Source organism: Bombus terrestris, chromosome 4 (assembly GCF_910591885.1).
Source record: "Bombus terrestris chromosome 4, iyBomTerr1.2, whole genome shotgun sequence".
Lineage (NCBI taxonomy): Eukaryota > Metazoa > Arthropoda > Insecta > Hymenoptera > Apidae > Bombus > Bombus terrestris.
In genome coordinates, this window is record NC_063272.1 from 3,645,389 (window position 1) to 3,668,598 (window position 23,210).

A 23,210-nucleotide genomic window follows, 5' to 3' on the forward strand; every position below is an offset into this window, starting at 1 on the left:
GTCAAATTACTACAAGAACATATCACAAAAATAGAAAAATGGGTCCAAGAAAAACAAATAAAAGCAAACCCCAATAAATGCAACCATATTACATTCACACTAGGAAAGCAGATACCACCAAATATCCTTCTGAACGGCACGCACATAACACAAACAAAGCAAGTCAAATTCCTAGGACTCCGCTTAGATACGCACCTTACATAGAAACAGCATACTAAATCAATAATAGACAAAATACAGACAACAAGGAGACAAATGCATTGGCTAACAAGTCGAAAATCTAAATTAAGCATAGAAAATAAATTAAAAATATATAAAACGATCATAAAACCCAGCAGACCTCACAAAGGATATAACCTAACAAACACGAAGATGGTGTTAATATAACTGCTAAAAAATTCGACCTAATGTCCAAATTGGACAAATTGTGAATATAAAGAAATAAATGAAAAAAATTCAATCTTTGAATTATTTTTTTGTATATTTATATATTTATATATATATATATTTTTCGTATATTCGTAAGCAGTTTTCTAGTAATTTGACACTTTGAGTAGAATATTTCAGATGCCAAGAATTAATCTCTTCCTTCTTTGTTAATAACATTCTACCTATTTACTTTCTTTCTGATTGTAAAATATAAACATAAAGTAAATGTCAGTATAAAAGCTAATAAAACTTAAAGAGAACATGAGTTACACTACAACTCATTGTTCTTTTGATCAGTTTTCATCTTCGTGATGATTAGAAGAATACGATATAAATTTGAATTTCAAGGTCGATCTTAATTATACTCCAACATTCTTTAATGAATATTTACCGAACCAATGTCCACTATGGAAGAGGAATACAAAAGTAGAAAGAGTTACATCTTTCTTTGTCTTTCGTACGATGAATTTTACAAAATAAGAGTTAAAGTATCCACTAAACTAATAACTTTTTGACATAAATAGGTTAATAATTTTTTATAATAAAGAATCTCGGACTGCGTCGATTAATGTATTAAAAAATATATGATTCTACTTAAAAAGTTGATCGTTACATAACTTTTTTGAGACCACTTACAGAAAAACTGATAGTATCGCAATATATCTCCCTTGAAGCGATTCAACTTTTATTTGAAACATTTCTTGCTACAGATAATAATAGTACCGAAAATTAAAATGTTAATGTCTGTACAGAAAAACTACGTAGCAAGTTATACATAGGTATGTTACAGATCAAGTATCAGTAGACTTTGAAAAATCAAAGGAAATTACAAACACACGCCGTACATATGTATAACTTGTCACATCGTGCAATAATTACATAGCATTATGATATATAACATTTTTTAAACATGGAATATAACTTTGCTATATTACGTGTTATATACATATAGTATAGGAAACTATACAGTAGTCGCACGTTTACAAGACACTCTGTATAATTTTATCGATAAAACAACACACATGTTGTGAAAAAACGTCAAGTCACATCGCATATCCATTCAAGTATTAAACAAAATTAAATTATGTTTATAAAATTATAAAGTGACTTTAATTTATATTAAATTAATATTACAATTTGTTAATCAAGAAAACAAAAGATGCGTTTATACAGTAGAAGAGTTTCACTTCGTGAATCATTTCTTGAAATACTAGCAAGAAGATCATTAATTCCAAAAAGAGTAAGTACATTTTGTGCAATTTTACTAATGAATTAGTTTCTTTTAATTTTCGGTGAAAGGTACATATTTGAATAAAATAGAAAGTTTTTGTTAATATTATTATTACATTTGTTGATTTTATAAAAATATATTCTATATTGAGAAATAAATTCAGTTGAATTCAATAAATAATTCGTATATTTTTAAAATGTTTGCACTTAAAATATCCTATGGATATCAATATTTTTTAGCAACTAAAAGAATACAATATCCCTGACATGATATACATGTACATATATACTGTATTACTCTACATACCGTTCAAATAGTGGTATGCGGATACCTGAGTATCTGAAAAAAAGTTTGGCGGAAGGCGAAACCAAAAGTTACCGGATTCCGGGACGTGATTTAGGTATAAGCATAAGCGAGCAGTTTAACCTATACCCTGTACTTCGTTAGTGGTTTAACTTCGGATCGGTTCGGCAGCCCCAGATTCAACTATGTATACATATACTTCATACATAGAGATGAAGGAGACAAGTGATATGACTGCCACGGAGTGATTCTACATCTCTGGACTGATGGAGATTTGTTAAAAAAAGATGAAATTCAAGATCAAATCTTTTTTTACTTGTATCGTTTTTTTATTCATCACGAGGGCCAAATTTGTCAAAGGAACCATGAATTGTAACTCAACTGTTTCTTCGAAAAATGATGCTAAAATTCCATTGGCTTTACCATTGACATGATTTACGATATGTTTACATTTCACAGTCAGGTACAAAATAAATAACGTGATATTAATGAGAAAACAGGAAATTATAATATTTCTTAGCACGTGAGATAGCCTACCTTAAATAGAATGAAGCAACTAACTTCATGATTTCATGAAATTACTTATTGTACAAAAAAGGACCTTTCAAACAAAAGTTGGATAACGTCGAAGAGAACACGACTTAATGTTATTGGTATGTTTGCAGTTGGTCGACTATGTTTTTTTTAAAATAGAATCGCATTTCTTCATAGGAAAGTATCGAGATAGTCATTCCAAAAACCGGTCCAAGATAGATTCATTGTTTCTGTTATTTTGTTTAAAAAACACAATTTATTATAATGTTTCTTGAACCAATTGTTTTTCGTTTGAGTAGAATACAATTCGAGCTAAAAAGGTTAACTTTGAATTTCAAGATCTAGGTCAGTAGTACGGCAATTTTTTAAAACAAATCTCCAGCGATTCAGAAATATAGAATCACGATGTCATGGTCATGCCACTTAATTTCCTCCTATCCTGTAATTACTATTTGTAGGAGAAGATGAAAAGAAATGCTGATAATAATCCTTAAACGAATAATTACCATATTTAAAATTTGGGAGAAAGATTGTTTCTAGTTTGATAAAATATTTTTGGATTAATTACAAAATACTTTAATAACTTTATATAAAAGACAAAGTATATAAAGCTAAAATAAAAAAAGTGTAGACAATTAAAAACACACTACATGCTACAAACTCTATACAAAAGTACCAAATGTTTTATTGTTTCAAATTAGTCTCCATCAGGTTGTCTCGAAAGGAAATAATAAATGGAAATAATAATAATATTTCCTTATAAAATGAAAGAAATTTTTGGGACTATCTAGTACATGTTCATATAAGTATATATTCAGATATAGCTATATATATTCATATAAAAGTTCTTAAATAACAATTTTACTATATGAACATCATTTGCTTCTTATTTGTAGTTGTAAATGATAAGAAAAAGAATTAGTTGTAAGTATAAAAAATACAATTATAAAGTACTATAAAACACCATAGAGAATAAAAATATATAATAATTAAACTATTGTACATATGTAGGTATAATATTATACATTGTCGTATTATCAAAAGAAGAATATATCTAGGAAAGTAAAATTCTCAGGAAATTGAGCTGAGCTAGAAAGTTATTATCTATTTATATAATGAATAATTAAATAATTTATATTTAAATATCAATTTAATATCTAATTTAGAAAAAAGCAAACAATTAAATTTATATTAATAAATTTAAATTGTTGGAAAATTTCTGGATGAATTGTAAATAATAATGTTACAGGTAATTTAACTTTTGTATAACTAAAAGAAATGTTGTTTTACTATTCATTTTTATTGTTTTCCAAATTTTTCGGATTTGTGATAAAATATTCTTTGCGGCTATTTTTTATTATTAAAAATGACGTAAACAGATTTTGTGAATTAAAACAGTTTTTTTAAAAAGTATAATTTTATTGAATAATTATCTCAATTCTGTCCTAGTAAATACAATTCATAATTACAATATGTTTACATTTTACAGTCAGGTACAAAATAATGTGGAATCAATTTGTACAGATATCTCAAAATTAAAAATTTTCGAGATGTTATTTTTCCGTTAAACCAACGATATGATCACTGAAAATAATATTAATAATAATGTTAAAACATAATATTAAAATAATACGATAATAGTAATGATAATAACCGTTTAGGTCAATAGGTTAAAGGGGATCTATCTTTTCCGAGCTGCAGTGAGACTGGTCTTGGAATATATCGAATGGTTAACCGAGAAGTCTGTAGTTGAAGAAGTCAGTGACGATATTACAATTAATATTCGGAAGGCACAAGAAAAAAAACACGAAAAGAAAGCTCTTACTCTAGAGGTTCAACATTTCTTTTCATTTATATGTAACTAGACTGCGGATGTTTATGCATATAAAATAGTAAGCTTCAAGTACCAAATTATTGATTTCTAAACTATGTAACAACAAAAAGAGATTGTTTTACCATTTATTTTTCTTTTTCTTAGAATTTCGAGAGTTTCTGAAAACATATTGTTTATGCGTATTTTTACTATTAAAATGGGAAGTAAAGTAATTTTTATGAATTAAATCATATGCAAAATATTTTAGCAATATATTCCATATAAATAATATACCGAGTATTATATACGTAATAATATTTAGTAATAAATATTTAACAATGTTTTTACCGTTATTTTAGTCTATGTAGTTTGTATTATAAAAATACGAGTACTTTGTTCAAATGTACAGTTGCAAACTGATAACATTTGTATGTAATATATAACGCTTGTCCACTTTTTCGACTACTCGTTCTACAAAAAATTTAAGAAAATTTTATGTACGCTTATCTCTTATTCATTCTCTAGCAATCTATAAATAGTGCAGGAAACAAATTTCTGTTTAACTTCTGCTTCCTCAGTTCTATTCTTTGGAAATATGAATTTGTATAAACATCCGCAGTTTACTTATAATATGAAATACAATAAAACTAGAAATTGTCATTAATCACAGTCCATCGAAATAATTTAGATAAAAGTTACACCTTTTATTTAAGGATCGTTCTTATTTATTAACGAGGCCAGAAGACCGATCATCAGACGACAGAAAATATATATATGAATTATTTAAAAAGTTTCGCGTGTTCAAAAAATATCCTGAACATTTGAGAGAAATTTTAGCGGGGGTATGCTTTTATCAATATTTACGACCTGATCGCGTAATTGTGCGACAAGGTCGCGAAGCTGAAAATCTTTACTTCATTATAAACGGAGAAGTCAGCGCATCGAAAGTAATTATTGATCGTTGGACTGGTACGTAAAATAAATTTTTCTTTATATAAGTTTTCAAATTTTCCGTAAATGAAATTTACAGGCAAAAAACAAAATTTTTCGAATTATGTAAAACAAAAGAAATTTATTTCGTATTTATAGTCGCCTTGCAATATGTTACAAATTTACATTGTTTTGTAAAGTTACAAATAACTACATAAACTAACAAATGAAGTTTTAAATACAATATCTCTATTCTTTATTGTCGCCTTATTTTGACTTGTACAAGGATTCCTTAAATTTTCTGAGCAGAAGTAGTTGTGTTATAAAAGCGTAAGGAAACGTTATAAATTCTATCTGTGCTTAGGTGAATCGGAAGAGATTGATATGGGCATCTTGAGTCCTGGCGATATATTCGGTGAAGTCGCATTGTTGCATGAAATACCAAGATCAGCAGCAGTATTTACAAAAAGTATGTATGTACAGTAAACTACATATTTATTGCTTGTATTTTATTATAAATTTATCTACCATATAATATTGAAAATAATCTTGTATCGTTAAGTTTTAATATCAAGTCAAGTTAATATTATCATTAGATTGTGAATTATTATGAATTTGTACAACATTTAAAGATGCAAGAATGTATAGAATGCATATGTAGCGGCACTCAACAGTAAACTTTCCAACGGTTTCTGTCCCGTGGTTCGCTACATAAAGACCCTATTCTTCGGATAAAATGATTGCTAGATGTTCATACATCCTCACAGTATATTTTCAGCTAGCCTAAGGACCCGCTATAAATCTTAGGATTTATTTGGCTAAGGTTTTGTTATTAAATAGGTTTTGAGGTTTGATATTTAATTGATTCACACAGATTTAATTTTGTATACTCTGTATTTCACCACCATGTACAGCCATTACAACACACCAGATACTTTCTGATAATTAACACGTGGCGGACATGAAAACAAAAGAGCGTCATTAGTAGTCGTACCAACTTTGCAGTGATCATACCAACCTAACATTTATCTCAACAGGTTTTTTGTACAAACAAATAGCTTTTGTCTCACCAGTCCCTAAATCTATCACCTACTACGGGAAGATACGAGAAATCTGCTTTTCTCACGTACGATGCTTCCCGCTAGCAACTTTCTCTCAAAGGCGGTTGGCATCCTTCCTCAACCACCAACATAGAAATTAACCAATTAACAGCAACGTTCATTTCCCTTACTTTCTGAACGAAGGCTTCCCTCGACAAATTCGATGATCTCGTATCCTTAGACACACCCCATCATAGTTTTCCTCTGTAGCATCATCGTGACGGAAAATCAGTCGTTAGACGTCAGTCCGAGTCGATTGTTGATAGTTAGCAGTAATAATTGACCCGAGTTTCTCGACATCCTAAGCAATCATCATTCGAACTTGTAATCGCGAATCACGAACCGCTAATAGTAATCGTGAGTTTCACATAAAGAGTACATATAGGGTATATGTTAATAAATATATATTGTTAAAAATACTCAAGTGTTCCTTCCGCACCTATCACGACTTAACCACCTCATATATAATGTACAAAAATATATAAAATATCCAAAGTTATAATTTTTAATAGGTAAAATGGATCTCTCTTCAAGTTCTGCTTCTTCAGTTGAATCTGTGAAAATATAAAGCACAAACAAAATAAAACATAGATCCACACTATACATCTCAGTAATTTTGTTACAAAGCAATATCTCGTTGCTTTTGATAATACAAAGAAATGTTTAAGGAATGAATTGCTTGCTTCCAAGGGACAAATATTATAACGCGAAATATTTCTTTTATGGTTATATTTTTCGAGATTTAGATGTTTCCGTAACTTTTCAAAATTGAATCTTATACCTCTTGATATATTATCCGATACGTTTTTTCATTTTCTATATAAAAGTGTTAAAGTATTTGTGTCCTAAAATACTTAATTTAAGATTAACATTATATAATATGTATTATATATGGAAAAGAACTTAGTATTGTTATATAGGGTATAAAAAACGTATCTATAAGTGTTAGGCGAACTGAGAAGCGAATGCGACTTTTAAAAACGTCAAAGACCTAAATTTTCTGGCGGTGTGCCCAACACAGTGAAAATAGGAGAAATCGCGAGTCTAACAATTTTGCTGGATTCGGATTGATGAACATGTAACAACCGTTTTATGTGACGGAAAAGGATAACCTTCAATAATCGACACAGAAATATGTCGTACGAGTCAACGAGTTTGTCTTGTACAACTGCAGATAGTTAGGTAGCGGACAATGAACTTTGATTTTGATGGATGAGACTAAAGTTGCGAATTCGTCGATAACTATTTGCTCCAGAATGAGGTAGTCACAATGCCTTTATGCGCCCCTCCCCTCTATTGTCTGTTTTCGCAGCCACAGCGTTTTCTAACTGCGTCACGTTGACGCTCAAAAATAGCAATTTCTCCTCCTTTCGTAGCAGGTTATCCTGCCTGCACGAACAATAGCGCGTATGTGACGTAGTATTTCTGTCTATTTCCCCTTAAAGTTAGATAAAGTTAGAGTTTGTACGAGGATTAAGGAGTTAAATTTGATAAACCTCTAACTTTAAGCGGTATATACTGGGTGTACTGCTGAAATCACTGAAAATTTATCGCCAGTTTTTAACAACTGATATACAGAAATATATAAGGTTTCATTAAAAAATAAATTACGAAAATATTTAAATCTCGAAAAATGTGACCATGAAGAAAGAATGTTTCGCATCATAATAAGCTGTCCTCTCGAGTCAAACAAATCGTTACTTAAGCGTTTTCTCGTGTTACTAAAAGTAACGCAGATATATTGCTTTATAACAGAGTAACCGAGATTGTAAAAATATGCAACATATACAAAAATATTATACGTAAGAAACATAATCTTGTTTTGCTTATAGCCGCAGTAGATTTGATCCGCATTCCTCGCTTGGAATTCGATGACGTTTTGCGGTCTCCTTTAAAAAGAGAGTGGGACATATTGCAGGATGCGTTAGTACATTTCAATTATTTTAAATGTTGGGACGAAGAAACAATACGAGAATGTTGTATTCTCAGTAAATTAAAGGATTTTCAACCTGATGAGGTATAAAATTACATTACATAAAATAATACTCATAATATTAATATCACAGAAAAACAAAAATTAAGTATTCTTACATTTTTTATATTATATTAGTAACTAAAGACTTTACAAGTGCTCGCGATGGGACAATGCTAATACAACAACGAAATTTTGTATTTCCAGTAATTTAATTATGTTAATTTGGTTTATAGTTCTTTATTCATTCATGAGATAATTCAAGCATCAAAGATATATCTTTTTCTTTATGATAGTTTCTGCAAATTTTTCGTTAAATACTATTGAAGCGGAATAAGTGTAAATGGAATGACAAAATAATTATTTAAGGTTTTGTTAGGTGATGGTAAAGGAATGGTGAATCATGTCCATTTCCTGTTAGAAGGTGAATGTCGTCTGATAGAACACATGATTGTTCGTAAAACGCATTCTGTTTATGGAACTCAATACGAATTATACGATCCTGAAAAAGATAATGCAAAGAAGGAACCCAGATTATTAAAGAGCTTAGAAATGGCTACAAAGATGGACGAATTAGAATATGAATATGAAACTACCAAAGTATGTTTTATATACTTATAATACCTAATAATAGTGATAAATGTAATTTGTAATAATATACAGGGAATAGGACTAAATTTTGTATTTTTTATTTTATTCTTATTTTATTTACTTGTACTTTAGTTCCAGAGCCTACTACTATAAGAAGACTGTTAAAGACTTAATCTGTCAAACATTTCAAATCTGTCAAACACTGTCAAAACATTTTTTTCTTACAGTAGATAATTTATCAGTACTTCGCATTTGTAGATTAAAATCGGACTTCTGTATAATGTAATAATATATGTACAATAATACCGAATGTATTTCATATTATAACTTTTCACCTAATTCTAAAGGCAAATGGCATAGACGATGCTATCGACGGAAGTCGAGATTTCATAGATTATGCACAAATCTTACTATCATCGAAAGCAACTGATAGGAGAATGGACTTTGAACGTTCAAGCGTCATTACAACTACATTATTAGATGTCGTAAGTACGACACCGACAAATATTATTATATCTTCATATTATTTAAGACAAAGAATGCAGGAAAGGATGTTGGATATAAGCACAGTCAGTTACGTTCGTACGTACTTTAAATATAACGTATTATAACAAAATGGTAGCTCTACGAGTGGTCGCTTTTTTGGCATTAAAACACAATTTAACTACTTTCATCTTCTTTATTAAGAAAAAGAAAGTGAAAAGATATAAAATACTAGAAGTAAAATATATTAGAATTGGAAAAATTCATGGTTCTAATGGTTCTAATTCATTTCTAACGTAATTTTATCTCAAAATTTTTAAAAATTGTTTTAATTTTTTAATTTCTTTTTAGAAATTTAGTAATTTTATTGATATGTAAGTACCGTGACTGACTGTAAATAGAAAATTTATAAATTGAACCTTGATCTTGACAACATATAAATCTACAGATGAATGAATGGCAAAAAATTACGGATGTAGCAGAAATGTTAATGAGAGAACCTTCATCAACCTCTCAGCAACGTTATCCGGCTGACGTACGTACAATATTTATGCAAATTTGTACGTTTAACAGGGGTGCGTGTTTCGGCTTAGGTAATATTTTACTAAATTTATTTGTCTACGAATTTTCTTAATAAAAATTATTTCTATAATAAAATTGTTACCTACGAATTAGGAGAAAATATGATTAATCGAAGAATAGTAGCTACTTCATCCGTAAGATGTTTTTTGGTTCCGCGGTATTGGTTGAGAATTCATAATCGTGCAAATATTTGGGAACGCGTAAAGTTGTTCTTGGATTCCAAATTTCCTACTGAGGGGCAATTATTTGAAAAATTTGTAACCAATCGCAGGTATGTCATTTCTCGTTATTAAATGCAGATTTTTATACATTTAAGAAAAATTTATAGATGCTACTTCTTCTAACTTCTTCAAATTGCATTCCTAAAAATATAAATTTGCGTAAAAATTCACTGTCTATTTATTAGTATATACTTTGTTTATTCGTTTCTTTATCACGATTATAAGATATCTTCTATGTTATATTATTTTATATTTATTTCCTACATCGAAAATTTTAGAAATAGCTTTGTTAATTCTGAAATTTTGAATACGTATCAAATGTCGTTTTAGGCAGTGGAACTTTAATTGCACGTAGTACCATCCAAATATCGTATATTTAATCAAAGTGATTTCCATATAATTCAATATATTTTTTCAACGAATATTTTGATATTTGATATTTTAATTGTTCTAATTTCTTCAGTCCTTTAGAATAATTTATGCATTAAAATATTGCTTAGGTGAAATTGGGAATGTCTTTAACCTTCCCCAAATGCTAAATTTATATTTCTATAAATCTTATGGCACCTTTTTCAAATCAGTCTGCTGTTGAGTGCCGAAGTGTGCAGACGTGTGTCTAGTACTGAACTTTCGTACGTTCGCGGGGAAACGCGATCTCGAAGAAGCGCGCCAACGGGAGTCGTAAATTCCCGTTACGGTTAGACTAATCGATGCCATAAATCGTTCGATCCCTTATTCCTTGTGGGATAATAAGGGTAGTTGATTGAATGTAACGCTGTTATTGACAAGTTATTACATACTTGAATGCTTCAGCAACTTCAGTGTGATACAAGATTGAGTATTTGAAATGAACGAGTACAATCTGAGACTCCTTTCGTGTTGACGATGATGATGACTGTTTTCGACTTGTAGGTCCTTGCTGGACTTCCGACTCCTGCTGTTCCTTGTACTGGCCTCTGACTCGAGTTGATTTAGACTAACTTGTCGCTCCTATGTTGTTACTGACGAAAGTTCGGTGTGGGTGTGCCCTTTGAACGAAGAACGCGGATTTGTTGTTCACACTTTTCGTCAGAAAAAGTGAGGGTAACGATATACGATGCCGATTGGTTATGATCCACGTTAATGCATAGAGGTATGAGGAGGAAGCCTCCTACCAATGTGGCTCGTGGGTGACCTCGTTCATGGGAAAAACCAACTTTTTTGTTAGACAATCATTTTTCCCATTAGGTGACTATCCGCTTTCTCCGTAATTTTTAAGAGCTAGTTCTACCTGAGCAGCCGAGCTAACCGGACGTGTGAAACAGTGCTTCAGGGAAAGTGCGGCAAATGGGAAAATAAAGTGGTAATGTCAACACCCATCGCCAAATGGTGGAAAATCCACAATGCAAATACCACCAATAAAAATTACAAGCAAAGGCGAAACATATTACATAAACAGAGCTACAAACATAACAAACCCAAGGCATTCACTAAATGAAGATCAGGAGTACTCAGCTATAAATGAAATGAAACCCACCAGGACGAAAGCTGGAAGGTGGCAACCTCCAACAGAAAACGAAAAGTATCACAATGCACAAATGGTAGGAAAGCTACAGTAGCAGACAGGCAACAATGTCTACAAGAAATTATTTTCCGAAACTCCGACAGCGCACTGCCAGAAGAGAAAATAACAGACCCAGTTGAAAACTCCATAACCTGCATCGCTAAATCACCACCAAGTTACATAGATGCTCAAATAATAGACCCCCTCATTGAACTACTAAATAACACGACAGGAAAAGAAAACTATAGCATAAAACAATTAAAAGTAGACCAAGTAAAAGTACAAATCAACACCCCAGAAACTTTTAGAAAAGTGACAAAAACACTAAAAGAGAAAAACGCCGGGTATCACACTTACCAGCTAAAAACCGATAAAAGCTACAAAGCAATAATCAGAGGATTACATCCAAAAACAAATACAAACAACATATGCGAGGAACTAGCAAAAATCGGACACCAGGTAAGATCAATAAACAACATAACCAGATACGATACTATACAGCCATTACCACTATTTCTAATAGAGCTTGAACCTAAAAACAACAACAAAGATATATTCGAAATTAAAAAAGTTCTAAACACAATAGTAACAATTGAGCCATCAAGACATAAAAAACACATACCGCAATGCATACGCTGTCAGTAATATGGACACACAAAAAATTACTGCAACAGAAACCCGGCGTGTGCCAAATGCGCAGAAAAGCACCTAACAATAAACCGTCCATACGTACGAAAAATAAATGAAGTAAAATGCTTCAACTGCGATGGAACCCACCCAGCTAGCTACTAAGGCTGTGTAGTCAGAAAACAACTGCAACGTAAACTGTTTCCACCGCTTCGAAACGGGACATACAATAACTTTCAAGCGCAACAGGATAGCACAGAAACGGAGACAACACCAAATTTACAGCACGCAATGAACATTAACCACAGTAACACCAACACCTTTGGTAGCCGAAGCTACGCGCAAGTAATCAGCCAATCGCCACCCTCTGACAACCAATATCAGAACAATATCAGCAACGACACTACAGGAATCAAGGAACTGCCCAAACAATCCATTAAAAACGCCGAAATGCTAATAAAAATGATAAACGAACAAAACACAGTTCTCAGACAGCAAACGCAACAAATCATAGTCATGCTATAACTGCTTACAAACGTGCTAAGCAAAAAATAAAAACGGACATGTTGAAAATAGCAACCTGGAACTCAAACGGCCTACAACAACGGACACTAGAAACTAAAACATTACTGTATAACAACAATATCGACATATTACTTGTTTCAGAAACACACTTCACTCCAAAAAGCTACATGAAAATACCATACCATACCATATATGATACCAAACACCCCTCAGGAAAAGCGCACAAAGGGACCACAGTGATAATAAGAAACGATATAAAACACCATTTACGCAGCCAAGTTAATAAGGAATATATACAAGCAACCACCGTTACAGTTCAAACTAGCAGCAACTACTTCCAGTTGTCAGCAGTATATGTACCACCGCGACACAAAATGACATCACAAATATGGGAAGAGTGCTTCCAACATTTAGGGGACAAGTACATCGCAGCGGGAGACAACAACTCAGAGCACACGCTATGGGGATCAAGAATTACTACACCTCGGGGTAGAATCCTGGAAAAATACATCAGAAACACTAACCTCAATATATTATCCCACAGGTAGACCGACATACTGGCCGACAGACCTGAGCAAAATACCTGACCTACTCGATTTTGCAGTTACAGGGAGATTAAACACAAATAAACTAAAAATAACACACAACCTCGAGCTTAGCTCCGATCATACACCCATAATAATTGCATACAGAAACAAACCAATACTTTATAGCAATCTAGAAACACTATGTAATAAAACTACCAAATGGCAAACTTTTAAAGAAATAATCGAGAGCAAAATAAACTGCTACATCCCATTGAAAACTCCCGAATACATCTAACAGGCAGTAACAACATTGACAGGAACAATCCAAGAAACAGCAAGGACAACCACTACACTTGAACCAATCAGCAGACAAATAAAAATAATTCCGCAAGAAATACTTGAAAAAATTAGAGAAAAAAGAAAAGCGAAAGCAAAATGGCAAAAACATAGAACACGAGAAAACAAAAAACACCTAAACAAACTTGCAAAGGAAATAAAAAACAAAATAAAAGAGTACAACAATAACGAATTCACAAAGTTCATAGAGACATTCTCTGCACACGAGAACTTCAACTACTCCCTATGGAAAGCCTCGAAAAAAATAAAGAAGCCAAAAAAACTAGTCCCAGCAATCAGAAAAGCAGATAACACATGGGCAAGGAGCAACGAATAGCAAGTTGAAGAATTTTCCAACCACCTTTGCAACACATTTACACCACATAATATCAACAACAGCAACCTCAAATGTCATACGGACGAGGATGCGCAAATCACTAGTACCTCAACTGACAAGCAATACACCATACCTAAAACAACAGCACAAAAAATTAGAAACATAATAGAGAAAAGAAAAAACAATAAAGCACCAGGAATCGACCTAATCAATGGCGATATCTTGAAAAACCTCTCGCCAAAAGCAATAAGACTAATGACAATAATATTCAATGCAATATTAAGAACCCAATACTTTCCCAAACTATGGAAACTAGCACAGATCGAAATGTTACCTAAATCAGGCAAAGACCCACACCAAACTGCATCTTACAGACCAATATCACTGCTTCCAGTATTTTCCAAAATACTGGAAAAGATAATATACAACCGCATAAAACCAATAATAGAGAAGGAAAAATTAATACCGGATTACCAATTTGGATTCAGAAACAAACACTCCATGATAGAGCAAATGCACAGACTCATTAACGAAATAATACTAGCATTTGAAAACAAACAATATTCTACAGCCCTCTTTATGGACATCGAGAAAGCATTTGACAAAATAAACCACGAAAGCCTACTACAAACAATCAGAAAACAATTCTCGGAGCAAATACACCAATTAATAAAATCTTACTTAAGCAGCAGAACCTTCGTAATAAAAATTAAGGACACATACTCCGAAGTTAAAGACATCAATGCAGGGGTTGCGCAAGGAAGCGTCTTAGGACCAATATTGTACACATTATACATGGTCAACATACCAACAACTACCAATAACAGAATACTGACAATCGCGGACGACACAGCTGTACTAGTCAGACACTCTAAGCCAGAAACAGCAGTCAAATTACTACAAGAACATATCACAAAAGTAGAAAAATGGCCGCAAGATAAACAAATAAAAGCAAACCCCAATAAATGCATTCCCCATATTGCATTCACATTGCGAAAACAGATACCACCAACATCCTACTGAACGGCACACACATAACACAAACAAGGCAAGTCAAATACCTAGAACACCACTTAGATACACAACTCACATGGAAACATCATACTAAATCAATAATAGACTAAATACAGACAACAAGGAGACAAACGTATTGGCTAACAAGTCGGGAATCCAAATTAAGCATAGAAAATAAATAAAAATATACAAAACGATCATAAAACCAATCTGGACGTACGGAATATACCACTATGGGGGACAGCAGCAATAAGCCATATAAACAAAATAGAGACAATACAAGCTAAAATTTTTAGAACGATAGTAAACGCCCCATGGTACGTTAGAAACGAGGATATACGGTGGCATCTGGGAATGCCAACGGTCTAACTTAACACAAATACGAACTAGAACTCTTCTTAAAACAACAGCAAATCGACGTAATGCTCATATCTGAAACTCACTTCACCGACAAAAATGACCTGAAAATAAACGATTTTAACTTCTACCATACCCAATATTCCAGTGGAAAGGCCCACGGCGGCACGGAAATTATTATCAAAACCAACATTAAGCATTATGAGCTTCCATCGTTCCAGAAGGATTACCTCCAAGCTACAAACGTAGCGATATAATATTGCCATGGTACAATCACCACCTCAGCAGTATATTGTCCTCCTAGATACTCCATTTCTAAAGAAGACTTTGATAACTTCCTTGATGCTCTGGGTAATAGACTCATAGCTGGAGGAGCCTCTAACGCCAAATATACCCAATGGGGCAGCAGACTTATCTTACTTAAGAGGCAAAAATCTCTTGAGTAGCATCAACACCAACAGACTCAACTACCTCACCACATATGAACCCACATACTGGTCCACTGACACTAACAAAATACCTGATTTACTTGACTTCTGTATAACTAAAAATATCTCACCAAGATATGTCCAAATCAACTCCTCGGCGGAACTCTCTTCATTTATATATGTCGGGTTGGCGTTAAGGTTAGAGTTAGGGTTAAAGGCGTGAAACGAATCCCTATTGGCGCTAGACGTGATCATTATGCAATAGAGGAGATATTTACTAGTGCAAATATGACTATGATGGAATTGGACAAGTAATCGCGATAATTAAATACTCGAGAAGCTAATGACAATGATCCTAGGCTCAATAACGAATCCACGGTCAACGGGATGACGAACTCTACTCTTCTTTAGCGTCTAAGTTGTACTCAATGTTAATGCATGGGGCAATCACTATGTATCTGTGAGTTACTTGAATCGTCGTCGAGATCGTACCGGAGAGTAACTCTCCGTCTCGACGATGCCGTCGAGGAAAACTATAATGGGTGGGTCTAAGGACATGAGATCCTCGGATTCGTCAAAGAAAGCTTTCGTTCCAAAGGTGAGGGAAATTAGCGCTGTTGCTAGTTGGTCGATCTCCATATCGGCGTTTTGAAAGAGATGCTGGCCGCCCTTGAGGGGAGGTTGTCGACGGGGGGCATCGTTCGTGGAAGATAGGTTTCTCCTATCTTCCCGTAGTTGCAACAAAGACTGCTTGTCTATATGAAGGACTTTGCTTGACTAAATCTTAAGATTTATTGCGGGTCCTCACGTTAGCTAAACATATACTGCGGAGGTATGTTGACATCTGGAGATCATCTTACCCGGAGTATAGAATCTGCGTGTGGCGAGCCACGGGACAGAAACCATTGAAATATTTACTGCCGCGTGTCGCTACGACTATTTCTTTTAAGGAGAGGTATAGAGTTACTCTGTGCCTTTGCTAGATAAAACGTTCATCCCTTTGACCGCGGCTACGTTCGGCGACTGATTGTCGCCTCGAGCGCAAGCTCATGATCATAAATCTCGAACAATCGGAACGACATTTGTTTAATCTAAGTTACAAAGTTACGGTATTCCCGCGAATCCAAGGAGGGATTCCGGTGTTCTTTCATCTCTGACATATATATATATATGTATTGCTGAATCGTTAGAATTGATTTTAAAAGAAAACATAACTTATATTTGCTAATCTCTAATTACAATATTTTTTCACGTATTTCAGATGGCTAGAGTACAAGAAGACTTTAATTGAAGATATAGGTAGACAAGGTCGACGTATTCATAGCAATGTAACAATACATGATGTTCCTTATGCAATTAGGATTGCCAACGACATAGGCGCGGAAATGTAGTCCCACGATTTTTTAATAAAAAGATTGTGGATGTTTATGTGTTTAAATATGTGAGAAAGACATATGACATCTGTAATATAAAATATACACACGAAAAATGGACAAAATATGTCGGCGATATGTTTTATATAATTTTAATATATTGAATATTATTTATGACATAATATTTAGTAATAGGTATTCAATAATACTCTTACAATTATTCTAGTATGTATAGTTTGTATTATAATAAATTATAAGTACTCTATCCACATTTGCAGTTTTTAACCAATGACGTTTGTATACAAAATATAATATTCATTTTTTATAAAATTTAAGAAACCTTCTCTTACATTTACCTCTATTTAACATATGATAACATATATGATTCACGTTGCAAGCTAGTGACGCGATAAGTCAAATCGAACTATTCAAATTCGAAATACAAACTACTACGTCTTACGTTTAAGAGTCAACATTGCAAATACGCTGTTTAACGTGATTTATACTTGATGTCAATTACATATTATTGTTGTTAGTATTTTACGTAGTTCCGATAAATTAAATTAATTTGATGAGATAAATACACTGCAATAAGTAAGTGATACGCAATATATTTTTCCACGCAATTATTTTATACGCAATATACGTTTTCAGATATAAATATGCGAAACATACGCGTTATTCAAAAAATAATATATGAACAACATATTTTTATAATTTTGTAATCATATAAAATTTCTATTTAGTTTTTATTTCTTTATTTGCATTCTTGCATGAACATTCGCAATCTAGTCATAAGAAACATGTACTTTATTGCTATGTTGTTAAGAACGAACACACAAGTATTGCGAAGAAGGTAAAAAATTTATTATACAAATTTTATACATTCTAAACGTAAACGTTAGACAATTTAAATTAGACCGACACACGCGCTTCGTCATGACGTTCTCTTATCTAACGAGTAGAGTTGTGTAATTAACATTAAAACACGTTGCACATCTTTGGCTGTAATTAAATATATAAAATTTTTCGAAATTCGTACTTATTAGATTCGAATTAAATCCTGCGTTTAAACTTATAACGCATTGAGTATCAAGTATTGATAAACGAATTCATTTTACTCAAACGTTATGCTTTTATGAATTGTATAGATCTGAAACATTTTGTTATTGTTGTTTAAATATTTTGTTGTCAATTTTTCAAAGATATAGTAATTAATGATAATTAAATATCTCTTTAACAAATAATAAGTTCATTATTAAAAGTATTCACCAACGGCATGTTGTCTCTGTACATGTCTTTATATCCCATCAATACGATTTCACATTTATTTGTACAATAATACTATTAAAATATATATATATATATACTCATTGAATTGACGATACTTTCCTTCTTTTTTGAAGTCGGTCTAAGTGTGGCGTAATATCATATCGAAGTATCGAAGTATCTCCATACATACATATTTGGAATTTGATTCACATTTTCATTTTAAATATAATAAAGACTACAGGGAAAAACCATGTTAAATCACATTTTTTAGAAAGTAAACAACTGTAAAATTCTATTACACTACCAATTAAATCCAAAACTGTCTATTTGGTTTCTTCGATTAAGTGTTTTTACAGTTTCTTAAATATTAAAAAAATATTGAATGTCAGATTATAAGATTAGGTTCACAATATTATACAAGTTATAGGCATTATTGGTTTTTGCGTTATTGGCTTTTTGATTATAGTATATAAAAATATATTCTTTTAGCTACCAAATAAGAGCCATCAAAATCAGAAAATCAACAGAAGAAGAATTATCATGATCTTTTCTTGTGATCCCCAATTTCTATGTGTACATTTGAAGACTACATATGAAAGGCATGATAAGTCTACTTTTGCTAATTCTCCAACTCTTGATTTGTAGATCACCCACAAGAGCTTAAGTTAAGTTACTTAATTTTAGAGTTTGGTTCATTTTAATTTGTATCCTGTGTTTTATATATAAAGATCACAATTACCATTTATCGCATAAAAAATAGAATGCAAATTAAAATTAAACATCCTAAAAGGAAGTAATCTAGCACATACCTAAATTAAACTATATGGGCCCGAATGACTCAACGATATCGAAAAGAGAACAATCTTTTAAACTTTCGAAAAATAAATCATAGATTCGTGAATTATTGTAAAAAATCAGACGCATACAAAATATTATAGCGATGGATAATTGTGAAATGATCATAATAATGAAAAAAATATATGTCTAATCTTAAAATCAAATAACAGTATAATTTTGGTAGTATAGGATTGATATATAAACCACTGAATTTTAAAAATTATAGTGAATGATATATAAAATCGTAAAATTGCTCTTTTATGAAGAGGTACAAAGTATGCATATTTTTCTCCTGATAGTCTTCATTTGGGAGAGATGCTAACATTTTACTGCCTATTTAACGTATAAAACATAGACGAATAAAATCATTTAAAATCAAATTATAGATTTCGTAAGAATATTAAATATTAATTGAACATTAGTATAAAAAGACGTAGAAAAATTAGGGATTTGTTTCCAAATCCTTCAAAGTGTACAATATCTGATTACGACTAATGCTTAAATCATATTAGAAACGGTAATTTATCAATAAACGCATACTAATAACGTATTTTTAAAATTTTAATTTCTTCTGTTAGTTTCGAAATAAGATTCGATTCGTATGCAATGTATCAATTGCTTAAACAGGTATTAAAAAGCAGTGAACTTGTAGAAATGTTTCATCCTCTCCGATTTCGATGATTTTGGAATATGTTATAAAAATCAATATTTTGCACAATTTGTTCCTATATACAATTTTCCTATCTACAATTAGACATGTGAGATTCCAAACAATGTCGGTTATAATAAAAGTGTTCCTGGCCGCCTTGTAACGGCCGGATTCAAAAGTCGAACTCACACCTAAACCCAATATATTGATGTTGTTCGCTTTTAATTGAATTATAAGTTACAACAGATATTTTTTGGAGCCTATCATATCCGATTGCGTACGAGGCCTTTAAGCTTCGACTAATCCTTGTTTATAAAATACTGACGCATAAGCGGCAAGAGACATACAACTATAGACAAAATTCACTACAGTGATGTAGACAGTTTTTTACAAATGTCTCGAAAATTAAGCGAAACCGCTGGTTATATGTATAGGAAAAAGTTATCCAAAATGTTGATTTCTATAACATATTCCAAAATTATTGAAACTGGAGAAGATAGAACTTTTCTATAAATTCATCCCTTTTTTTTTGTTTTATTACCTCAATTAGTCTTAAAATTAACATAAAAAATTAAAGTATTTTATTTTTTTATTTCTGTATCAGATAATAATATCAGAATGTTTAATTTTGAAAAACGAATAATTATGTATTCTTAACTCTTCACAATTTTATTTTCTGTCATTTTTGTCAAATATGTCTCTTTTCCGAAAGGTTATCATGCAGTATTGCTCATATTAATGAAATTTTTTATGAATATTTAAAAGTTCGTTAAAAGGATCAATCATATATATTATATAACATACATATGTTCTTTATTTCGTTCGTCAAATCATTTTAAATGATTTTCGTCATGGCACATTGAAGATGAAGTAACATGCACAAATGCAAAAAGTGACATTTAAAATCAATCATCTTGTTTAATCACATATACACGTTCATGCACACGTAAGAGCTCACCCTCATGCACTTTAATAGCAAACAGTAGTGATGGTTACTTGATTTTTAACTTTGAAGCTATTCAAAGTTTTTTAAAACTATGAAGATTCAAATCATTTTGAACACAATCCAAAGCTTAAAATTTTTATAAGTATTGATAATTCCTGGATTTTCAATCTTGATTCTTTAAATTTCATAAAACTATGGAATCTACTTTGTGAAGAAGAAGTAGTAGCAAAAGAATATTAAACAAGTCGTTTGGATTCTCTTTAGTATTTGCCATGTTAATAAGAAGAATTCAATGATGTAAACTAATTAAACAATCTTTAATAGTGCTTTAATGTAATATTGGCCCATAATGAGTTAATATCTTATGTCAATGTACCACTTAGGCAACAGTAAATCAAAGTGCTTGAAATATTCAATAGAATATTTTTCAAGGTCTGTAAACCAGTAGGTTTATCATTAGATATCCTTAAGACTTTCATATACTACCAAATTTTTCAAGGCCTTCAAACAAGACTGGTTAAAACTGAAGCAACAGTCTAGGATTTTCATGTTTTAGTTTTCTTGAAAAAGTTACTAATTGTTGCTGCCCACTGTTCTGAACCTTGATTATTCGCTTGCTAAGCAATTGCTTTAACACATTAACCAATACTTTTCAAAACTTCTAATAATGAATATGATTACTGCCCACAGTTGTCAGTAACAAAAGCTACTGCTTATTATCTGTTGTTATCCGAAATGATAAAAATAAAAAAAGAGAAAAGATAAGCAATATACAGCAGCGCTTTACAACAGAAAGAAATGTTCATTTAGTATATACACTTTTTCAATTGTTATATGACATATTTGTATGTAGGCAACTAGAAGTAAATTTCACTTTGAAACTAAAACTTATATACTTCTCTGATTATGTTGCTTCAGTGTAAACAGAATGTTTCTACAAGTTGATATTTATTGAATACTGTTTGGAACATGCAGCAACAACAGGCAACAGAACTTCTCTTCGATGTTTCAACAAGGACACAATTTAAGATTTAAATCATGTGCAAAGTGATACAATTTTCTTGTCACATTTATTGGCTACAAAAAAAGTATTTGCACATACCCTTACATACCCAATGAATCATTTTTTAAATTAAGTCCTATACATTTCATTTTCATATTATTAAATTTTTACAATCACATAAAAGTGCATATGTACTATTAAATGATATAATACAACATTTTATATATTTGGGCCTAACTAATTAATATGTGCATGCTATGATAAATATGTACAGTAGTGTATAAATACTTTTTGTAGCCACTGTATACAGATCCTAATTACTACAAAGTGTTTCAGATCCTATTCGGAGGAGACAGTAAAAAGATGTATTATTGTTCATTTTTCTCCATTTACCATATCCATATCCACATGTCTATCCATGAAAGCCCGCCTGAAATAGACATTCCCTTCAGTTAATCATCATTATAAAACAATTGTCAAATTTTGTTCATGCACAGGTTCAGACTTTCATCTGATCTCTTTCGCAATTAGCCATCACCACGTAACTAGGATTGCTAAAACTGGCTGGCATGTCTAACCTTAAGTCATTCTTCTGCTTCGGCATGTTTACGTAATTGCCCTGTGTCCTAATGATGGCTGGTATGAAATTCTTCTTTGATAACGTGTTTCCATTATTTAATATTTCAATGTCGTCAGAATCCTTCTCATTCTTTTCATTTTTTTCGTTTAAATCTATCAACTGAACATTTCGTGGAGTATTACAATATGCGAAATCCCTATTGATGAGCTGATGATCTATTGGTTGATTCTTCATTGTCTCTTGCTGTCGGACGAACTCTGCTCGCCGCGCGTGTACGTTAATTGGTTTCAGATAAGGATCCTCTTCTTCTGGTTTCTTTAACATTGGTGACAATTCTACAGCGTCTTCTGAATCGGTAGTAACCGGAAATTTAAAGTGCGTTCTCTCTTGATTAGGTCTAGGACTGAATATTTCTGAATCGTACCCACTCTGGCTAGTGGGACTCATGCACAGGTACGTTGTGTTCGAAGCAGGCAAGTTTGAATAATCGTGGATGGGAGAAGAGAGTGCTGCGTGATCAGGTGCGGAGAGCATAGTTAGATAGTCGCTCCGACCACCTTCCAGCAGCGTCGTGTTCATGTCCATGTAAGGATCGTTTAGACTGATGTAATGCTGCAAATCAGATAGACATTTAATGTGTTACAATGAGATTATAACGACGTGCAAA

At 32.0% G+C, this 23,210-nt stretch overlaps 2 protein-coding genes across 4 annotated transcripts in view; one reads left to right on the forward strand and one right to left on the reverse strand.

Annotated features, from left to right (window-relative positions):
- The first annotated feature begins 453 nt into the window (after positions 1-453).
- Positions 454-17,491, forward strand: LOC100647961. The gene is made up of 10 exons (XM_012307777.3): positions 454-1,669; positions 4,159-4,329; positions 5,024-5,279; positions 5,605-5,709; positions 8,173-8,357; positions 8,682-8,912; positions 9,251-9,388; positions 9,835-9,979; positions 10,062-10,239; positions 17,145-17,491. The coding sequence occupies exons 1-10, from the start codon at positions 1,589-1,591 to the stop codon at positions 17,272-17,274; spliced, it is 1,620 nt and encodes a 539-aa protein (XP_012163167.1). The 5' UTR covers positions 454-1,588; the 3' UTR covers positions 17,275-17,491.
- A 608-nt stretch (positions 17,492-18,099) lies between these two features.
- LOC100646978 (vascular endothelial growth factor receptor 1) overlaps positions 18,100-23,210 on the reverse strand; it is a 74,035-nt gene continuing 68,924 nt past the window's right edge. For 2 of the 3 annotated variants that reach the window (XM_012307775.3, XM_012307773.3), the window contains exon 23: positions 18,100-23,155. In XM_012307775.3, the coding sequence (XP_012163165.1) occupies positions 22,463-23,155 (693 nt within the window). In that variant the 3' untranslated portion in view covers positions 18,100-22,462. The remainder of the gene's footprint in view (positions 23,156-23,210) is intronic. The other variant, XM_012307774.3, reaches the window with a different exon arrangement.